The following is a 17693-nucleotide window of genomic DNA, read 5'->3' on the forward strand; positions in this document are numbered from 1 at the left end:
CTGCTTCACTATGTGAGTTGACACCCTACCATCAGCCGCCCACTGTGTCAGCCTGCAGTCCCTTCTTCCTAGTCCATCCTTTTAGTGAAAAACCTGTTTTCTGGACAGAAGAGCCTGCCCCGCCCCCACCAGTCCCTAAATATATCATATATCCATGCTATTTGTATGCTGCCTTGGCTTTTAAAAAACCGAGTCTAGAGAAAGCAAATCCACAAACACCTGCTCTGTGGATTGTCCTTACAAATAATTTGTGGCATATAAATTTGAATATATGGCTGTGTAATCCTGGCATTGGTTTTGTTCCCATGGTGTTTTAGCATGTGCCCTTGTAAACAGCTTTGAGGTCTCTGATGAAAGATGCTGTGCAAATGCTAAATATTTAGGTATTTCAAAGGTACAGTATAATTGGAGGTTCACCATCTTGCCGCATCTTTCCTCTCTGATGGACTGCTACCTCTCAATGCCCAAACGCTTTGGGACAGCAAGCAGCTTTGCTTACTTATTTTTAAAGTAGAATGCCATTTTAACTTTCCAGTATTAAATATGGTTTAGAACAGCATTAACACAAGGAGCTGCCTTTTCCCAAGTTGGATTGCTGTCCAAGTGGCCTTCTGCATCGTCTCTCACTGGCAATGGCTTTCCCAGGCAGATATCCTACCCCTTTTTTGCCGGAGAGGCCGGAAACTGAACTTGTAGACTTCTGCATGCAAAGCATATTCTCTGTTGCTTGATGTATGGCCCTTCCCCTTCTGCCAGCCCTTTGCAAATAAGAGTAAGTAATTTGCCTGTGGTTGGCTTTAAGGGGAGATGAGCTGTCCTTCTCTGCCTGAGGTGGGGAAACTTTTTGGCTCAGCGGGCCAGAACCTTATCTGGCCACAGCCCTGCAGGCCAATTTTCACCGGTGGGTAGGACAACCCACCCGCCAATCACAGAACAGCATCATGCTGTTGGATGATTGACAGGTAGGTTGTCCTGCTAACCTGCCAAAACCCCTTGCATAGTGGCAGTGGAGGCGACTGCATCTCTACCTGCCCCATACCTAACGTCACATATGATGTCAGGTGTGGAATAGGTGAGTGCGGTTTGGGGAAATGGCTACATTGGTACCTCGGGTTACATACGCTTTAGGTTACATACGCTTCAGGTTACAGACTCTGCTAACCCATAAATATTATCTCGGGTTAAGAACTTTGCCTAAGGATGAGAACAGAAATCATGCAGCAGCGGCAGCAGAAGGCCCCATTAGCTAAAGTGGTGCTTCAGGTTAAGAACAGACCTCCAGAACATAGCTGTCAACCTTCCCCCCCCTTTTTTTTTTGAGGGAAATTCCCTTATTCCAGCACCGTTTCCCACTGCTATCCCAGATTGTTAGATATCCCGTAGACTGTCCCCAGGACAGGTGAGGCTGCTGATCCCTTATTTTCAAATCTGAAAGTTGACAGCTATGCTCCAGAACGAATTAAGTTCTTAACCCCAGGTACCACTGTACTTTGAAACCCTGGTGAGCCGGGTTTGGCCCATGGGACAGAGATTCCCCACTTTGCTGTGCTACACAGATGATTGTGCAAATTTGTGCTGTGCCACCATTGCATGTCACGTCAGCAGAGCTGTACCTTTTCATCTAATTACGTACACTTGAGAAGCATGATGTTATCTGGGTTGAGGCTACCGTTGGCACTCGCTTCCCAGCCTTGTCCCCTTCCTTCCTGCAGAAGCAAAAACAAAAATAAGCTACAGCTTGCAAGTGGTTGAGGGGTCATGCTGAAATGGCGATGTGTCAACTGAAGGAGACTTAGCAATGAATGATAGCAGCATGATATCTCTATTCTTCTTTATGTGAAGGGTACATGAAATAGCATTTCCTCTTTATGGGTCCAATGTTAAGTCATTCTCAGAGTAGACTCATTGAAATCAGTAGACTTCAGTGGTCTACTTAGGGTTTGCCTTATTAGTGGTCCGCCAGCTGTTTTGGGACTACAATTCCCATCATCCCTGGCCACTGGTCCTCTTAGCTAGGGAAGATGGGAGTTCTAGTCCAAAAACAGCTGGAGGGCCAAGTTTGGCCTCCGCTTAGCTGGATAGCATCCTGTGATTTGAAGTTTGGATGTGACATCTATAAAACATGCTTGTCATTAGTTGCCGATTGAGTTTCTTATTAATTATATTAGCAAGTTCTTAAAACTGATGCAGAGGAACATTTCCTCCCTATCTTCTGGGACACAGCTGCTGTTTTGTTTTCCTAAACTCCCTTCAGAATTCTTGGTCTTGCCACATTCTGGTACAAGCCTCAAAATAGCCAATTCAGTTTTTCCTAAAACTTCAGCTTGGGCGGCAGGGTGGGACTCATTTACCCTGTTGTGTATAATTTCTGTTCCAATTACAACCATAAAACCTATTTCTTTACATTACTGTATGTTTGGTATCATCATTTTACTTTTTCTGCCTGTAACAGTGTGCAGGTAGGCCAATAATTTTTTTTAGCACTGTGAGAGGCTTTAATATATGTTCTGGGGCTTGTCCTCTTCATTTGAACTTTTGTGCATTTTCAGGCCTCTCAAATATGATGTCAGATGGAGAATTTTTAAGAACAAGCTGTGGTTCTCCTAACTATGCTGCTCCAGAAGTAATTTCAGGAAGGTAGTTTCTCTTCTTGGATAAATGTATAATATGTATTGTCAAAAACAAAGCCCTGCTCTTCAGTGTTAAAGCCGCAAGGTAGATTGCTGAACTTCCAGGTTTGGAAACTTGAAATGTCTAACTTTAGTGACTTCTTTTGGTTCCTTTCAATGCTTGTTATGTCTAAGACTTTCTTGGGGGGTTGGCATTTGGACAGCCATATCACAATAAGCCAAGATCTAAATATGAGCCCTTGGCTGCACATGCAGCCATTCCATTTCTCCCTTTTACACAAACCATTTTGTCCAAATTGGGAAAATACAGTTAAATGCAAGACTTCTGGCTTGTTTATGTGGAAGGAAAATGGAGGGGCTCCATGCATGCCGACTTGTATCCTCCATGGAGTCATCCTCCAAACAGTGGCATCACTACAACTTATTAGAATGAAGTAGGAGCAGGATAGCAGTGATGTTGGGGATGCACAGGTGCATCATGGGGGCCATTCATTGCGCACACTGGTGTACCCAACCATGCCACTGCCCTAACCGTCCCCTTCATCATACCATTGTTAGGAGGACAGTCCAACTGGTGCAGTCCAACAAGATACAATCATCCAAACACTGCCTATAACTTGTCCAAGTGGTTAAAAAACCCCCGCAGTTTGCCAATTTTAGTCATTCAGCTTTGCTGGAAATATGCAAGCTCTTGGCTTTAATGAAGATGATAAACTCATATCTTTGGGGCATGCTTGGGAAAATACCATATTTTTCACTCTATATGACACACCAGACCACAAGATGCACCTAGTTTTTGTAGGAGGAAAACAAGAAAAAATATATTCTGAATCTCAGAAGCCAGAACAGCAAGAGGGATTGCTGCACAGTGAAAGCAGCAATCCCTCTTGCTGTTCTGACTTCTGTGATAACTGTGCAGCCTGCATTCGCTCCATAAGATGCACACACATTTCCCCTTACTTTTTAGGAGGGAAAAAGTGACTCTTATAGAGCAAAAAATACGGTAATTTCAGTATCTTAAGAAACAAGGTGACCATGATCCTAGGAGGGTTTTCAGGCTTTGCCATCTGAATTTAAATTATCGTAATGTGGTTTTTGTTTTCTTTTGTTTTCTAATGTGGTTTTTGTTTTCTTTTGTTTTCTGAGGGACGCAGGTGGTGCTGTGGGTAAAACTTCAGCGCCTAGGGCTTGCCGATCGAAAGGTCGGCGGTTCGAATCCCTGCGGCGGGGTGCGCTCCCGTCGTTCGGTCCCAGCGCCTGCCAACCTAGCAGTTCGAAAGCACCCCTGGGTGCAAGTAGATAAATAGGGACCGCTTACTAGCGGGAAGGTAAACGGCGTTTCCGTGTGCGGCTCTGGCTCTGGCCAGAGCAGCGATGTCACGCTGGCCACGTGACCCGGAAGTGTCTTCGGACAGCGCTGGCCCCCGGCCTCTTGAGTGAGATGGGCGCACAACCCCAGAGTCTGGCAAGACTGGCCCCTACGGGCAGGGGTACCTTTACCTTTACCTTTAATGTGGTTTTGGTTTTATCAATTCCTCCTTAGTGGGAAATGTATAGGGTGATATTCCTAGCACTGTGATGCCAGCAGAGGCATCCATTTATAGAAAAAGCAGGGAGACAAATAGTAGCCATGGTTATGAATAACCAGGGCTTGCTTCTAAACAGGTACTTGACATAGACATGGTGGCTAACTAAAAGTTCACTACACTTTTTTTTTTTTTTTTGGTCCATTTTATAGCAACAGTTAAAAGCACATTGAATTTTAGTGCTGTGTGCAGTCTTTTCCATTAATTGCTGAATGACTGACAAACCAGATGAAGAAGTGCTTTGTGTATGTGTTACCTGAACAAAATTTAATGATGAGCTTCATTTTTCAGGTTATACGCAGGTCCTGAAGTGGATATATGGAGCAGTGGCGTTATTCTCTATGCTTTGCTATGTGGAACACTTCCATTTGATGATGATCATGTGCCAACTCTTTTTAAGAAGATATGTGATGGTATCTTTTATACACCTCAGTACCTGAATCCAGCAGTAATTAGCCTTTTGAAACACATGTTGCAGGTTGATCCCATGAAGAGAGCTACAATCAGAGACATAAGGTATTTTTCATTTGAAGTAAAAAATAAAATATAGACCAGGATGCGCCCCTTTTTCTAAATTTTTATGCTAGTGTATTAAAAATTAGATTTAATACAACCTTCATTTTAATTTCCTAGAGGTTTGAATAACTTCCTACGCTCATGCTTCAAAAACAGCATTTGCAGGATTCATTTCTTTGCTTTCGCATTGTTTTTCTTGGTTATGGTAATGTATTAAGTCCCTACCATATATTTAGCTTTATCATATGTTGATTTTTATGTTAGATTTCATTGTAATTCAAATGTTTTGCAACCACCATTCAAGTACACGAGAATAAGCTTTAAATAACAGGAAAATAGACTCATATTGACATGGGTGGCGCTGTGGGTTAAACCACAGAGCCTAGGACTTTCCAATCAGAAGGTCAGCAGTTCGAATCCCTGCAACCGGGTGAGCTCCCGTTGCTTGGTCCCTGCTCCTGCCAACCTAGCAGTTCGAAAACATGTCAAAGTGCAAGTAGATAAATAGGTACCGCTCCTGCGGGAAAGGTAAACGGTGTTTCCGTGCGCTGCTCTGGTTCGCCAGAAGCGGCTTAGTCATGCTGGCCACATGACCCGGAAGCTGTACGCCGGCTCCCTCGGCTAATAAAGTGAGATGAGCGCCACAACCCCAGTCGGCCACAATTGGACCTAATGGTCAGGGGTCCCTTTACCTTTACCTTTAAACTCATATTATAAAATATGTAGAAAAGATTAAGTCAGTTTTAAATCAAGTTGTGAACAGAGTGTTGTATCTTATTCTAGCTTCACTTTTAGATATCTGTCAGAGATTATAAGTTGTATTTTACATCAGTCATACTCAAGAGTAGACCCACTGAGATTGCTGGACATGACTAACTTAGGTCCATTAATTTCAATGGGGCTACTCTGAATTGAATCCAATCAGACACAATTCAATATGAGATGAAGGCAACAATGCTACCCCACTTGGAATGGAGGACAAGCCCTGTTTGAATAGACTTGGTTAGAATTGCAGTGTAAGAGAAGTACTCATGTTTAGACTCTGTAAGAAGCATTAGCTAGAAGGCATATATTGGGTGGAGAGAATACTAAAAAGGCTTATATCGTAGCCTGATGACTACTTTGGCCACAGTTGCAGCAATTATCACAGCATTCTGCTGTGAGCCGCATCAAATTCCATTCTCAAAGTGAGAACTCAAAGTTCTTAAGCTGCTGAGTCAAAGTAAAATCCGTATTTGCCATGTTTTGTTGATAAAAGGCTTTCTAGCTAATACACCAATTAGCTATTGAAATGACTGGATCGTTTGGCATCTAGGGAACACGAATGGTTCAAGCAAGACCTCCCCAAGTACCTCTTTCCCGAGGACCCGTCTTACAGTTCAACAATGATTGATGACGAAGCCTTAAAAGAGGTCTGCGATAAATTCGAATGCACAGAGGAGGAGGTGCTGGGCTGCCTGTATAACCGGAACCACCAGGATCCTTTAGCGGTCGCCTACCACCTGATTATAGATAACAGGAGAATAATGAATGAAGCAAAAGACTTCTATTTGGCTACAAGCCCACCAGATTCCTTTCTCGATGATCACTTCTCCCGCCCCCACCCCGAAAGAGTGCCATTTTTAGTGGCTGAAACGCCAAGGCAACGCCATACGCTCGACGAGTTAAACCCACAGAAGTCCAAACATCAAGGGGTCAGGAGAGCTAAGTGGCATTTGGGAATCCGGAGCCAGAGTCGACCCAATGACATCATGGCAGAAGTTTGTCGAGCAATCAAACAGCTGGATTACGAGTGGAAGGTGAGATGATTACTTTCTGTTAACAGGCGGTTGTTTGAAAAGCAAGTTGCAAAAATAGGTTTAGGGTTGAATCCCAACTCAGTGGACCTGTCATGTCTGTCTTCATTGGCATCAACCTATCCATTACTGTTTTGGGAATCCCTTAAATTATTTATTTATTCAAAGGTGGGATTTTAACTTTCAACTATGTTTCCTTTGGGACGTGGGTGGCGCTGTGGGTTATAAACCACAGAGCCTAGGACTTGCCGATCAGAAGGTCGGCAGTTCGAATCCCCGTGACGGGGTGAGCTCCCGTTGCTCGGTCCCTGCTCCTGCCAACCTAGCAGTTCGAAAGCACATCAAAGTGCAAGTAGATAAATAGGTATCGCTCCGGTGGGAAGGTAAACGGCATTTCCATGCGCTGCTCTGGTTCGCCAGAAGCGGCTTAGTCATGCTGGCCACATGACCCGGAAGCTGTACGCCAGCTCCCTCGGCCAATAAAGCAAGATGAGCGCCGCAACCCCAGAGTCGGCCACGACTGGGCCTAATGGTCAGGGGTCCCTTCACCTTTACCTTTATGTTTCCTAGGTGGTGAATCCATACTACTTGCGTGTTCGAAGGAAGAATCCAGTGACCGGCACGTATTCCAAAATGAGCCTCCAGTTATACCAGGTCGACAGTAGGACTTACCTACTGGATTTTCGTAGCATTGATGGTATGTCATGTTGATCATTTGCCACCAACCTCTTCCTTATCCAAAGTGCTGCAAAACATTTATTGTGCTTTTCCGGCCCTCAAACCTGTGAGGCAAACCACTATTATTCCACACGTGGGATCTGAGGATGGCTTAAAAACACGATGAGATTTACTGCAGCGGGTTTAATCTATGAATTCATTATTATTACAGTGGTACCTTGGTTGTCGAACGGCTTGGCTCCTGAAGAAATCGGCTCCCAAACGCTGCAAACCCAGAAGTTAGTGTTCCGGTTTGCGAACGTTTTTCAGAAGACGAATGCCCGATGGGGCTTCCATGGCTTCCGATTGAGTGCAGGAAGCTCCTGCAGTCAATCGGAAGCCGTGCCTTGGTTTTTGAACTGTTCTGGGAATTCAACGGATTAAGTTCAACATCCAAGGTACCACTGTATTAATAATTCAGACTTAATAGTTACTTGTTACCCGGAGGTCTCCAAGCGATTTACAACACATTTAAAACATAAATATAAATACACTTTCCCATCAGAAACGGGGGGTGGGACCCATAGGAAGTTTTTAGTAACAAAACAACATAATTTTAGTTCTTATTAAAAACCTGGGGAAAGAGATAAATTTTTACCTGCTGCTGAAAAGATATCAACAAAGGTAACCATGCCTGGGGAGAGCATTCCACAGAATGGGAGCCACCACCGAAAAGGCTGTCTCAGTGTCCCTACCCTCTGAGATACCCTCGGTTTAAGCATCTTTTCTTTCATTTAGTTTTATTGCATATAGCCAAAGGCTGCCCCAATGTACACAGAATCATTCACAATTAAAAGAAAATATACTGAATTGATACAAAAAACTTAAAAAAATTATATTATCAAGACATTACCTACTCTAAACAGAGTTAAGACATTAAACAATAAAATTTATAAGCTAAAATTATCACATGGCCACTAATATATTAAAAATAATGTTAATTAATGCAGAATTAAAGCAATCTGTGCACCTCAAGCCTGTCAGCAGTTGTGCCGCCACATTCTCTACTGTTACCACATGTGCAGGTGAATACTGGCCATGACTTTTCATGGAGGAAAGGTACCAGGGTATCATAGTGATGATAGTTGCATGGGAGACTCGGGTTTAGAGATGGTATACATCTAAGAACCATATGCTGGGGGGCAAATGGAATGGCCAGCACGATTGCTTGTGAGCTTCCTGAATGGCCACTAGTGGAAACAGAATGGTAGGAGGAGATTGAACAGCAAGGCAGTTCTTACGGCCCCATTGAGTTCATAGGATTACTTCCAGAACCAGATGTCAGCACTTCTTCCACTGAACCACAATGGCTTTGCCTGGTGAGCTGTGACCATAATAATCCACACTGAGAGCCAGTGTGGTGTAGTGGTTAAGAGCGGTAGACTCGTAATCTGGTGAACCAGGTTCGCTTCCCCGCTCCTCCACACAAGGGTGACCTTGGGCCAGTCACACGTCTTTGAAGTCTCTCAGCCCCACTCACCTCACAGAGTGTTTGTTGTGGGGGAGGAAGGGAAAGGAGAATGTTAGCCGCTTTGAGACTCCTTAGGGCAGTGATAAAGCGGGATATCAAATCCAAACTACTACTCCTCCTCCTCCTCCTCCTCCTCCTCCTCCTCTTCTTCTTCTTCTTCTTCTTCTTCTTCTTCTTCTTCTTCTTGGTGTTGTAACAGCTTCAGCTACCTCATTTGCCATTCATTGTACAGCCTTGTCACTGCGGCTCTTAAATTGTTTTCTTTTCTTGCACCAGATGAAATTACCGAAGGAAAATCGGGGACTACCACTCCCCAGAGGTCAGGCTCTGTGACGAACTACAGATCTTGTCAGAAGGATTTGGACACTGAAGCTCAAGGAAAATCCTCTGATATGTCTCTTACCTCATCGGTGACCTCTTCCCTCGATTCCTCTGCAACCGAGTTAACCCCAAGATCAGGGAGCCACACGATAGAATTTTTTGAGATGTGTGCAAATCTTATTAAAATACTTGCACAATGATTTGTAAGATTGGCTTTTTTGTTTTTTTACAGCAATAAGCATGCCTAAAAAAAGAGGAAAAAAATCGTAGTCTGATGCTTCCAGTTATAATCAAGTTGTAGTTAACTTCGGCGCTGAGAAGACTAGCCACATTGCAATTTGCACAGGAATTGAACATACATTTAAAAGCAGTCTAGACCTCTTAACGTAATGAAGCAAATTATGATTAGACAGTCACTGATGTGATAACAGGTACAAAAAAAAATATGACAGCCTTTTCCAGCAAGAGTTTATCTTTCATTGTACGCACATTGGGGCTTCATGGAGTATTAACCGTGTGGATCATTTTTGTAGTATGTATTTCTATTGCTGATATTATATACCTGTTACAGTATAAGTGGTCACTTTCTAGATGAGGGGAACTCTTTGGATCCCAGCCTTCAGCTGCACCCTCCTCTGTCAGTATAAGCGTTCTCTTTGTCAAACAGCTCTTGAAACTTGTGGCACTGGTCTCAGGTTTTTGACAGCCAGTGATGCGCTGGGATGAAAAAGGCTAAAGCAACTTCTACTTTTGCTAGTCAGTGTGTTGGCAGATGCAACTAGGTTGTACGCAGAGTAGACCCATTAAAATGAAAGGACTGAAGTTAGTCGCATCCATTGATTTAAAAGCGTCTACTCTGAGTAAACCTTAGTTAGAGGCAACCCAATGTCAGAAACCTTATGCATTTGAATTCTGCATAAAGCATAAGAGTGAAAAATGTAACGCCAAATAGAGTCAATCAGAGCAGTGTTGGGTTAGATAGTGGAAGAAATGGGCCGGGATCGAAAGAATCCCGGAACCTGTTTTTGAGTCTGAGGGTGGTTTTAGGCGTGACTTTTCTTGAGCAGCTACTGCATATGCCACACACATGTTTCAGAAGCATTTCAGGGACCTCTGTTTAGTTGGGGGAGCAATTCAGAATTCTCACCACACTTAGTTCAGGCTCTTTCTCTGAGCCTAATCGGATGCTTGGATCTTGCTTGTGGGATTTAGTCAAAAACTGAAGAGAGCAGGGATGGAAAACCTTAGCCCCACGGACTGGATGTAGCTCATATCCAGAGTTCATTCAGCCCGTGGGTCCCCTCTTGACCACCAGCTGCTCTGTAGGGTGGGAAAAGGCCTTTGGTGTTGTGCAAAGTCTGCAATTCCAGCTCCTTCCTCTGCAAATAGATCTGCTGGAATGTGGCCCCCAACAGCTAATGCGGCCCTCAGCCCCCCAAAATATTATCCGCCCCTGACTTAGGGAAAGGGGCTCTCCAGCCTCTGGTGCTACCAATCTTTAAAGTCAAGAATATACTTGGTAGGTTCACAACTGTGTAGATTCAGTGACCCATGTGTCATACCGGTAGCTAGTGAACAGCTTCCTGCATGCTATTTACAGCATGTGGCTCATCAGACAGTCCCAAGTGGATTGGTGCATGCAGTTCTGGAATCTTGCACTGAGAATTCCTTGGCGCCCTGTTTTCATATGGCTTTCATATACAGATTTTTGGTAGATTACTCTTCTGGTAATGGCCTGTGTTGCATAAATCACTTTTTTTACACAACTTTTTAAATACTGAATTCAGATTTCTAAAAAATAAGTAGCTTTGGTTCAGTTTTGAAATGTACAGGAACCTCTTGATTAAAAAAATGAGCGAGCAGGTTTGGCCGCTAGAAACTTAAGTGTGCAGTGTTGACAGAATGGCCAGCAACAGCAAAAAGCAGCTGGGTGTGCTGTGGGTTTTTTAAATGTTTATTTGATGAATTTACTCCAAAGAACACATTGATTTAAATGTTTTTTGTGTGCGTTTTTGTTTTTTTTAAGAATTGCAGAAGGATATGCCAGTGGAAATGCTACATTTTTCCAATCATTGCCCAGTGCAGACATACCAATCATGATCAACACATAGTTTGGTCTGTTGCCTTAATCCTGGTTAGGATTTCAAGCAAACCAAACACACAGTGAAGCTACATCTTAGCTTGCCAAGCTAAGTCCCGCCCCAAATAACAAGGTACATAAGACTTGCCTTTCACCTTGCAAGCAGGTAGTGGAAACTGCCTTGCCTATGGTGCTTTGCAGATGTAGCACTTTCACCATGGTTAACGCAAACTGTTTTTGCACCTTAGTTTGTAGCCAATCCTTAACCATGATTTAGGTCAGCCTTCCCCAAACTGGTGTCCTTTCAGATGTTATTGTACTATGACTTTATTATCTCTGACCATTGTCTCCTGGCTGGGGGTGATGGGATTTGGAGTTGATAACAACACCCAAAGGGCATCAGGTTGGTTAAGTATGATTTAAGTGTTCAGACAGTTAAGGAAAGCACAACAATGTTAAGTGTTATGTTTGCTGCACAGTACCTGCAGATCACAGAAAACGGATCTCTTATTCATTCATTTTGGTGGTAATCTTCCAAATGTATTGCGCCAGCAATAAGTAGAGAACCACCAAAGGGAACAATCCTGTTTGAACTGATATAATATTAATCTGGATCTGCTGAGTGAGCTAATGGGAGGATTTATAACAATAGTTTCTCAGCGTAATGAGCTGAGATATGAACAAGCCTTTTATGCTGCCCCTTCGTTCCTTGCTTTGTGATAGGAACAAACCAAACGAGAAGCCTTCAATTAATTATAGTTTCCTGTTTTGTATGAACAGAGAAACCATGGTTGACAGCTTCAGAACAAGGCACCATTTTCAACCAAATTTAAGCAGTGGTTTAATACCTGGCCTGTTGGGTTATCCGTAGTTTTCCAATTAGGACAAAATGGAAAACTATACTTAATGGAAAGCTTCCTGATTTCCTTGCTAGCTAATGCGAAGGGGCTTTGTAACACTTGTTCACAGCTTGCCTTTAAACCAAGGTAATGATTGTCCCAACATAGTCAATATCGGCGCTTGAATATGCACTGAGTTAGAATAAACATGCAGCTGCTTAAGCCCACATAAACATGCAGCTGCTTAAGCCCACATCTGCTGCATGAATTCACACACTGTCGACTGTCGGTAGTTTAACTAGAAGGAAGTTGGACCATTGCATGGCTTATGGTGTCAAAAGCCCATAAACTCCAGCTACATGGGATTCTTGCCATGCCCTGGTCTTTCAGAGCCAGATACATTGAGTGGTCTCACATCACATTTTCCGCCTCTTTTCAAAAAGTGACATAACTTTCCAGAATGCAGCAATGTCTTTAGAGTGGAACTTGAGTCGCAATCTGTAATTTGTCCTCCCAAAGGAGAGTGAGTGAGTGTGTGTGTGTGTGTGTGTGTGTGGTCAGAAGGGAGGGGTCTTTAAAGGAACAAGGGGTATGTACTGCTGCTGCGATGCCGTAAGAGAGAGGTTGTCTTGGGGGACCAAGCAACAGTCCTACCTTTTATATAAATACCTTTTATGTCTAGTTCTGCTGCACCTATTCAGTAATTGTGATTTTATTTTTTGTTGTTGTTAATAGTGCACTTGGCAAAATGATATGAACACACTCTTCCCCACCCCTGTCCCTTTATTTGCTGGGTAGCTTTCCTGGATGTGTTCAGAAACCAACCCGAAAGCTCTCTTTGGCAAACGTCAGACAATAGTGGGCACAAGCCATAAGCATCGCTGCTGCACATCGTCTGTCTTCTCTCTGTGGGATATGCAGTCCAATTGTATGCATGTTTCTATGGAAGTCCCACTCAGTTCAATGGGGCTTATTCCTAATTCTGCTTGTGTTAGGACTACAGCTTCGGTGAAACTCCTATACAAGCTCCATTGAGACGGATGGGACTGGGAAGATATATGCCATCAACATCTGTGGATTGCACCCCATGTCTTTGCACTGGGAACAATAGATGTCATTTTTGGTTTTGTGCTACCAGGTTGTCTGGGTTGTATCCAGTGTTAATTCTTACATAAAGCAGAACCATTGAAGTTAATGGGCATTAATTTGGATCCTTTAATTCTAATGGGTCTGTTCCCAAATTTAACTTGGTTGGATACATCCTTTATATTATCATGGTCTCTAGGACTAAATACATAGCAGAAGGGTACCGTTATTTAATCTTAAATGGCCAGTTTTAATTTTTTTTTTAAATAGTTTTTGGCCATGAAACATTCTCTTTCTATTCCATTCTTTTAAAAATAACTTTCCCCTGCCTCCCCAAAGTGCAGGCTATCCAATGTGTATTATTCAAGCAAAAAACAACCCTTTTTCATAGTGTGTGGGTTTTTTTACACTTACAGTAAAATATTGATGTTGTAATTACTTCTTTTTTTGTGTGACCCTGTGAGGTCACCTTAGAGTTGACTTTTCTTAGTGGTATGTTAGGATAGGGCAATAGATGGTCATGCAACAAGAGGAACTGCTTTGTAAAAGAGACAGCCATGGAACTGTGAAGAAAAAAAAGGGCTTTCTCAACAGCAACTTCAAAAATAAAGTCAATAGGGAGCATCATGTTAATTGGCCAAGTACCGTCAAATGATTTGTTTTTACTGAAATTCATAATCAGTTGCGAGATGTGTGTGCGCGTATAAAACTGTCCACGTGCAATGTAATTTAACACTGGTGAGAGGGTAGAAGTCCATCTTTGTGGTGCAATATTTTCAAAAGACCAACTTTCGTATGTGTTCTGACATTTTATGTGTTTCAGTACAAGCTTTTGAGATACTTTCTTTTGTCAATTGATTTTACCATTGTATAGCTTATGACATGGATGACCACCTTCTCTTACAAACAAGATGTGCCTACTTCTATTGCGGATTTCTTTTTTCTTTTTCGGCAATACTGAATGAAACAAAAATGCTTGTGATAGCTGTATATGACTTGTTACTTTTAATAAACATTAAATTGTATGCAAGTAAATCTGTGAAATGTATTTGTGTGCACGGTGTCCTGGCTTTCTTTTTGCTTTATTATGGTTTATTATGTTTGTGGTTCGAGGACCCGACCCCCGCAATGTGGAATGAATACGCAAGGACACGCGATATAAGGTTAATGGGCAAGGAAAGGCCACAACTTTATTGATTACAGCAGTGAAAAGGTATTGGCTTAGGCATTGGATGTCTAAAACAAGGAGGGTTTATTCACCAGTAGGTGGAGCCTGTTGATGCTAATCCAACTATAGGCTCACCCCTGATGTCACCGAGGGTCGTGCCATGGCCTCCCGTCAAGCAGGCATCGGACAGAATACACGACCGCCAGATTCCTTTAACGGAATACCCAAAAAATTGAAGCCATAAGCGATGGCCACACCTAGCTCTTCGACACCACAACACATTTTTCCAATGCCTAACCCACCCACCAATACCACAAAAGTTGTGACGATTGCTACGAGGTAGGCGAAAAAACCCAAAAGCCTAATGCCAAATGGAAAAATTCCTACCAGGCCCCCCGGACAACCAGGGCGACCAACCTAAGGTCCATAGCAAGGCCAAGGAAAAAACTTAAGACCCTGAGCTTCCAGGGAGGAGAGTCTTTACACATCAACAAAACACACACACAAAAATTATACATTTACATCATTTACCACACAAGTACAAAGTCACCAAAAAAGAAAAATAGGTTCATATACTTGACAGTAAATTTTCTTAAAATACTTCTAACTTCCCGTTTTCTCTGTACTTTATTTCTTGTTCTTTAACTTTTTGCATAAACCTATCTACTCATTCTATAATAAAGTATTATTTCTCCTATATCATTATTTTTTACTTAGTACAGCTACAGAGGTTATTCAAAGCCAGCAACTGAATTCAGACTATCACAGTTCTTAAGAAATGTTTTGCAATAAAGACTTGTTTTGAGTTGTCTTAATTTTTCGGTTAATTTGCTCAACACTGTATAGTCAGCTAATTTCAATAACCAGCCTGGCTTTCTTCATCTCTATAGTCTACATTGACATCTTAACCCTTTGGGAAGCTGTTGAACTTGATTTCAGGCTTACAAAAGTGGTAAAAGTATAAAAACTACACCAATGGAGTTCCACTTCACTTCTGCTTAATATCCACCATGTGCTTTTCTTTCCTGAAAGCCCAAAGCAGCGAATCAAAATTATCAGTACAACACTATCTGAGCAGCCCTTACAACAATATAGCTAAAAATAAGTAGAATGTGGTAGTTATACTGAATTAATATAAAAACTATTTTTAAAAAATCACAAATGGCTATTAAATAAATGCAACAGTAGCCATTTATTTCAACTGTTCCTGAGCGTTTGCTGGGTTTCTAGACATTTGTCAGATTCTTTAATAGGGTCATCAGTAATGTCAGACAAGCTTCCCTGAAGAACAGTGGCGTAGCGTGGGGGGTACAGGGGGGGGGGCGGCCGCACCGGGCGCAACATCTGGGGGTTAGGGGGCGCAAATCCACGGGTTAGGGGGCGCAAATCCATGGGTTAGGGGGCACAAATTACTTGCCTTGCCCCGGGTGCTGACAACCCACGCTACGCCACTGCTGAAAAATGTCCATAATTGCTGTTGCGATTAGCATATTCTAGGGGATGGGTTTATGAAACCAAGTGAGGTGGCATGAAACGTCGTGCAACCAGAAGATGTGCTGCCGTTTCAGTTAGCTGCATCCTTTGTATTGCCCGCCTTGAGAGCATTTGTGCTGAATCATACAGAATATAAATGTATAAATGAATTATTATTTATTAGTAGCATTTTTAAAAAGTCAGTGTAACTCAAAGCAACACAACCTATTAGCAGATACATGTGTTAAAGCTGGCCATGAGACTCTTGAGAGTCCCATGGACTGCAAGAAGATCAAACCTATCCATTCTTTTTTTAAAAAAATGTATTTTTATTAAGGATTTTCTTGTCCACAAAAGTATGTGCAATCTCTCTTTTTTTTAAGTAACATTTTTAACAGATCAGTTTTGTTTGTTGAGACATTAGGAAGAAAGGGGGAGAGAGGTGGAGGGGGAAGAAGTGAATGGGGCTGGGGTCGAGTGGCGATGTTTCTATTTTACTTGTGGGGTTTTGCGTCAGCCTCGCTTGTACAGGTTCTTTGCTATGCACTTGTGTTATAGCTGTCAACCGTCCCTTTTTTTTTGCGGGAAATTCCCTTATTCCAGTGCCATTTCCCGCTGCTATCCTGGATTGTTAGATATCCCGTAGACTGTCCCCGGGACAGGTGAGGCTGCTGATTCCTTATTTTCAAGGCTGCTGATCCCTTATTTTCAAATCTGAAAGCTGACAGCTATAACTTGTGTTCCTTTGGTGGTGATAGGGGTTGGGTTTGGAAACCTATCCATTCTGAAGAAAATCAGCCCTGAGTGCTCACTGGAAGGACAGATCCTGAAGCTGAGGCTCCAAGACTTTGGCCACCTCATGAGAAGACTCCCTGGAAAAGACCCTGATGTTGGGAAAGATGGAGGGCACAAGGAGAAGGGGACGACAGAGGAAGAGATGGTTGGACTACTGCAATGCACTCTGTGTGGGGCTACCTTTGACCCAGAAACTACAATTGAATCCAGAATGCGGCAGCTAGACTGGTGACTTGGAGCAGCCCCCGAGACACTATAACACCAGTCTTGAAAGACCTACACTGGCTCCCAGTATGTTTCCAAGCACAATTCAAAGTGTTGGTGCTGACCTTTAAAGCCCTAAACGGCCTCGGTCCAGTATACCTGAAGGAGCGTCTCCACCTCCATTGTTCAGCCCGAACAGAGGTCCAGCGCCGAGGGCCTTCTGGTGGTTCCCTCGCTGCGAGAAGCCAAGTTATAGGGAACCAGGCAGAGTGCCTTCTCGGTAGTGGCGCCCTCCCTGTGGAACGCCCTCCCACCAGATGTCAAAGAGAACAACTACCAGACTTTTAGAAGACATCTAAAGGCAGCCCTGTTTAGGGAAGATTTTAATGTTTAATAGGTTATTGTATTTTAGTGTTTTGTTGGAAGCTGCCCAGAGTGGCTGGGGGGACCCAGCCAGATGGGCCGGGTATAAATAATAAATTATTATTATTATTATTATTATTATTATTATTATTATTATTATTATCAAAACAAAAAAAAATCCTTCCAGTAGCACCTTAAAGACCAACTAAGTCAGTTCTTGGTATGAGCTTTCGTGTGCATGCACACTTCTTCAGATACACTAGTGTGTATCTGAAGAAGTGTGCATGCACACGAAAGCTCATACCAAGAACTGACTTAGTTGGTCTTTAAGGTGCTACTGGAAGGAATTTTTTTTTGTTTTGACTATGGCAGACCAACACGGCTACCTATCTGTAACTGGAATTATTATTATCATTATGGTTGGACAGTGTTCTCGAAGCTACTATTGTGAGTTTGACCAAACTGCAGGAGGCAGTGGAAGACAGGAGTGCCTGGCGTGCTCTGGTCCATGGGGTCACGAAGAGTCGGGCACGACTAAAGGACTAAACAGCAACAATTCCATCAAACACCCACTGGCGCATCAGGGCGCTGCTGCCTTCCATGAACTACAACACCCAGTATGCTCTTGGGCGGAAGGGTGGAATTCTC

At 42.9% G+C, this 17693-nt stretch overlaps 1 protein-coding gene across 2 annotated transcripts in view; it reads left to right on the forward strand.

Moving 5' to 3' along the window:
• The window catches only part of PRKAA1 (protein kinase AMP-activated catalytic subunit alpha 1), a 36249-nt gene extending 22172 nt beyond the window's left edge, over positions 1–14077 (forward strand). For both annotated transcript variants that reach the window (XM_083703586.1, XM_083703587.1), the window contains 5 exons: positions 2550–2637; positions 4508–4732; positions 6048–6531; positions 7099–7225; positions 8993–14077. In XM_083703586.1, the coding sequence (XP_083559712.1) occupies positions 2550–2637; positions 4508–4732; positions 6048–6531; positions 7099–7225; positions 8993–9237 (1169 nt within the window). In that variant the 3' untranslated portion in view covers positions 9238–14077. The remainder of the gene's footprint in view (positions 1–2549; positions 2638–4507; positions 4733–6047; positions 6532–7098; positions 7226–8992) is intronic.
• The last annotated feature ends 3616 nt before the right edge of the window (positions 14078–17693 follow it).

The sequence above is a fragment of the Podarcis gaigeae genome (assembly GCF_964106915.1).
Source record: "Podarcis gaigeae genome assembly, chromosome: 11".
In the NCBI taxonomy this organism is placed as follows: domain Eukaryota; kingdom Metazoa; phylum Chordata; class Lepidosauria; order Squamata; family Lacertidae; genus Podarcis; species Podarcis gaigeae.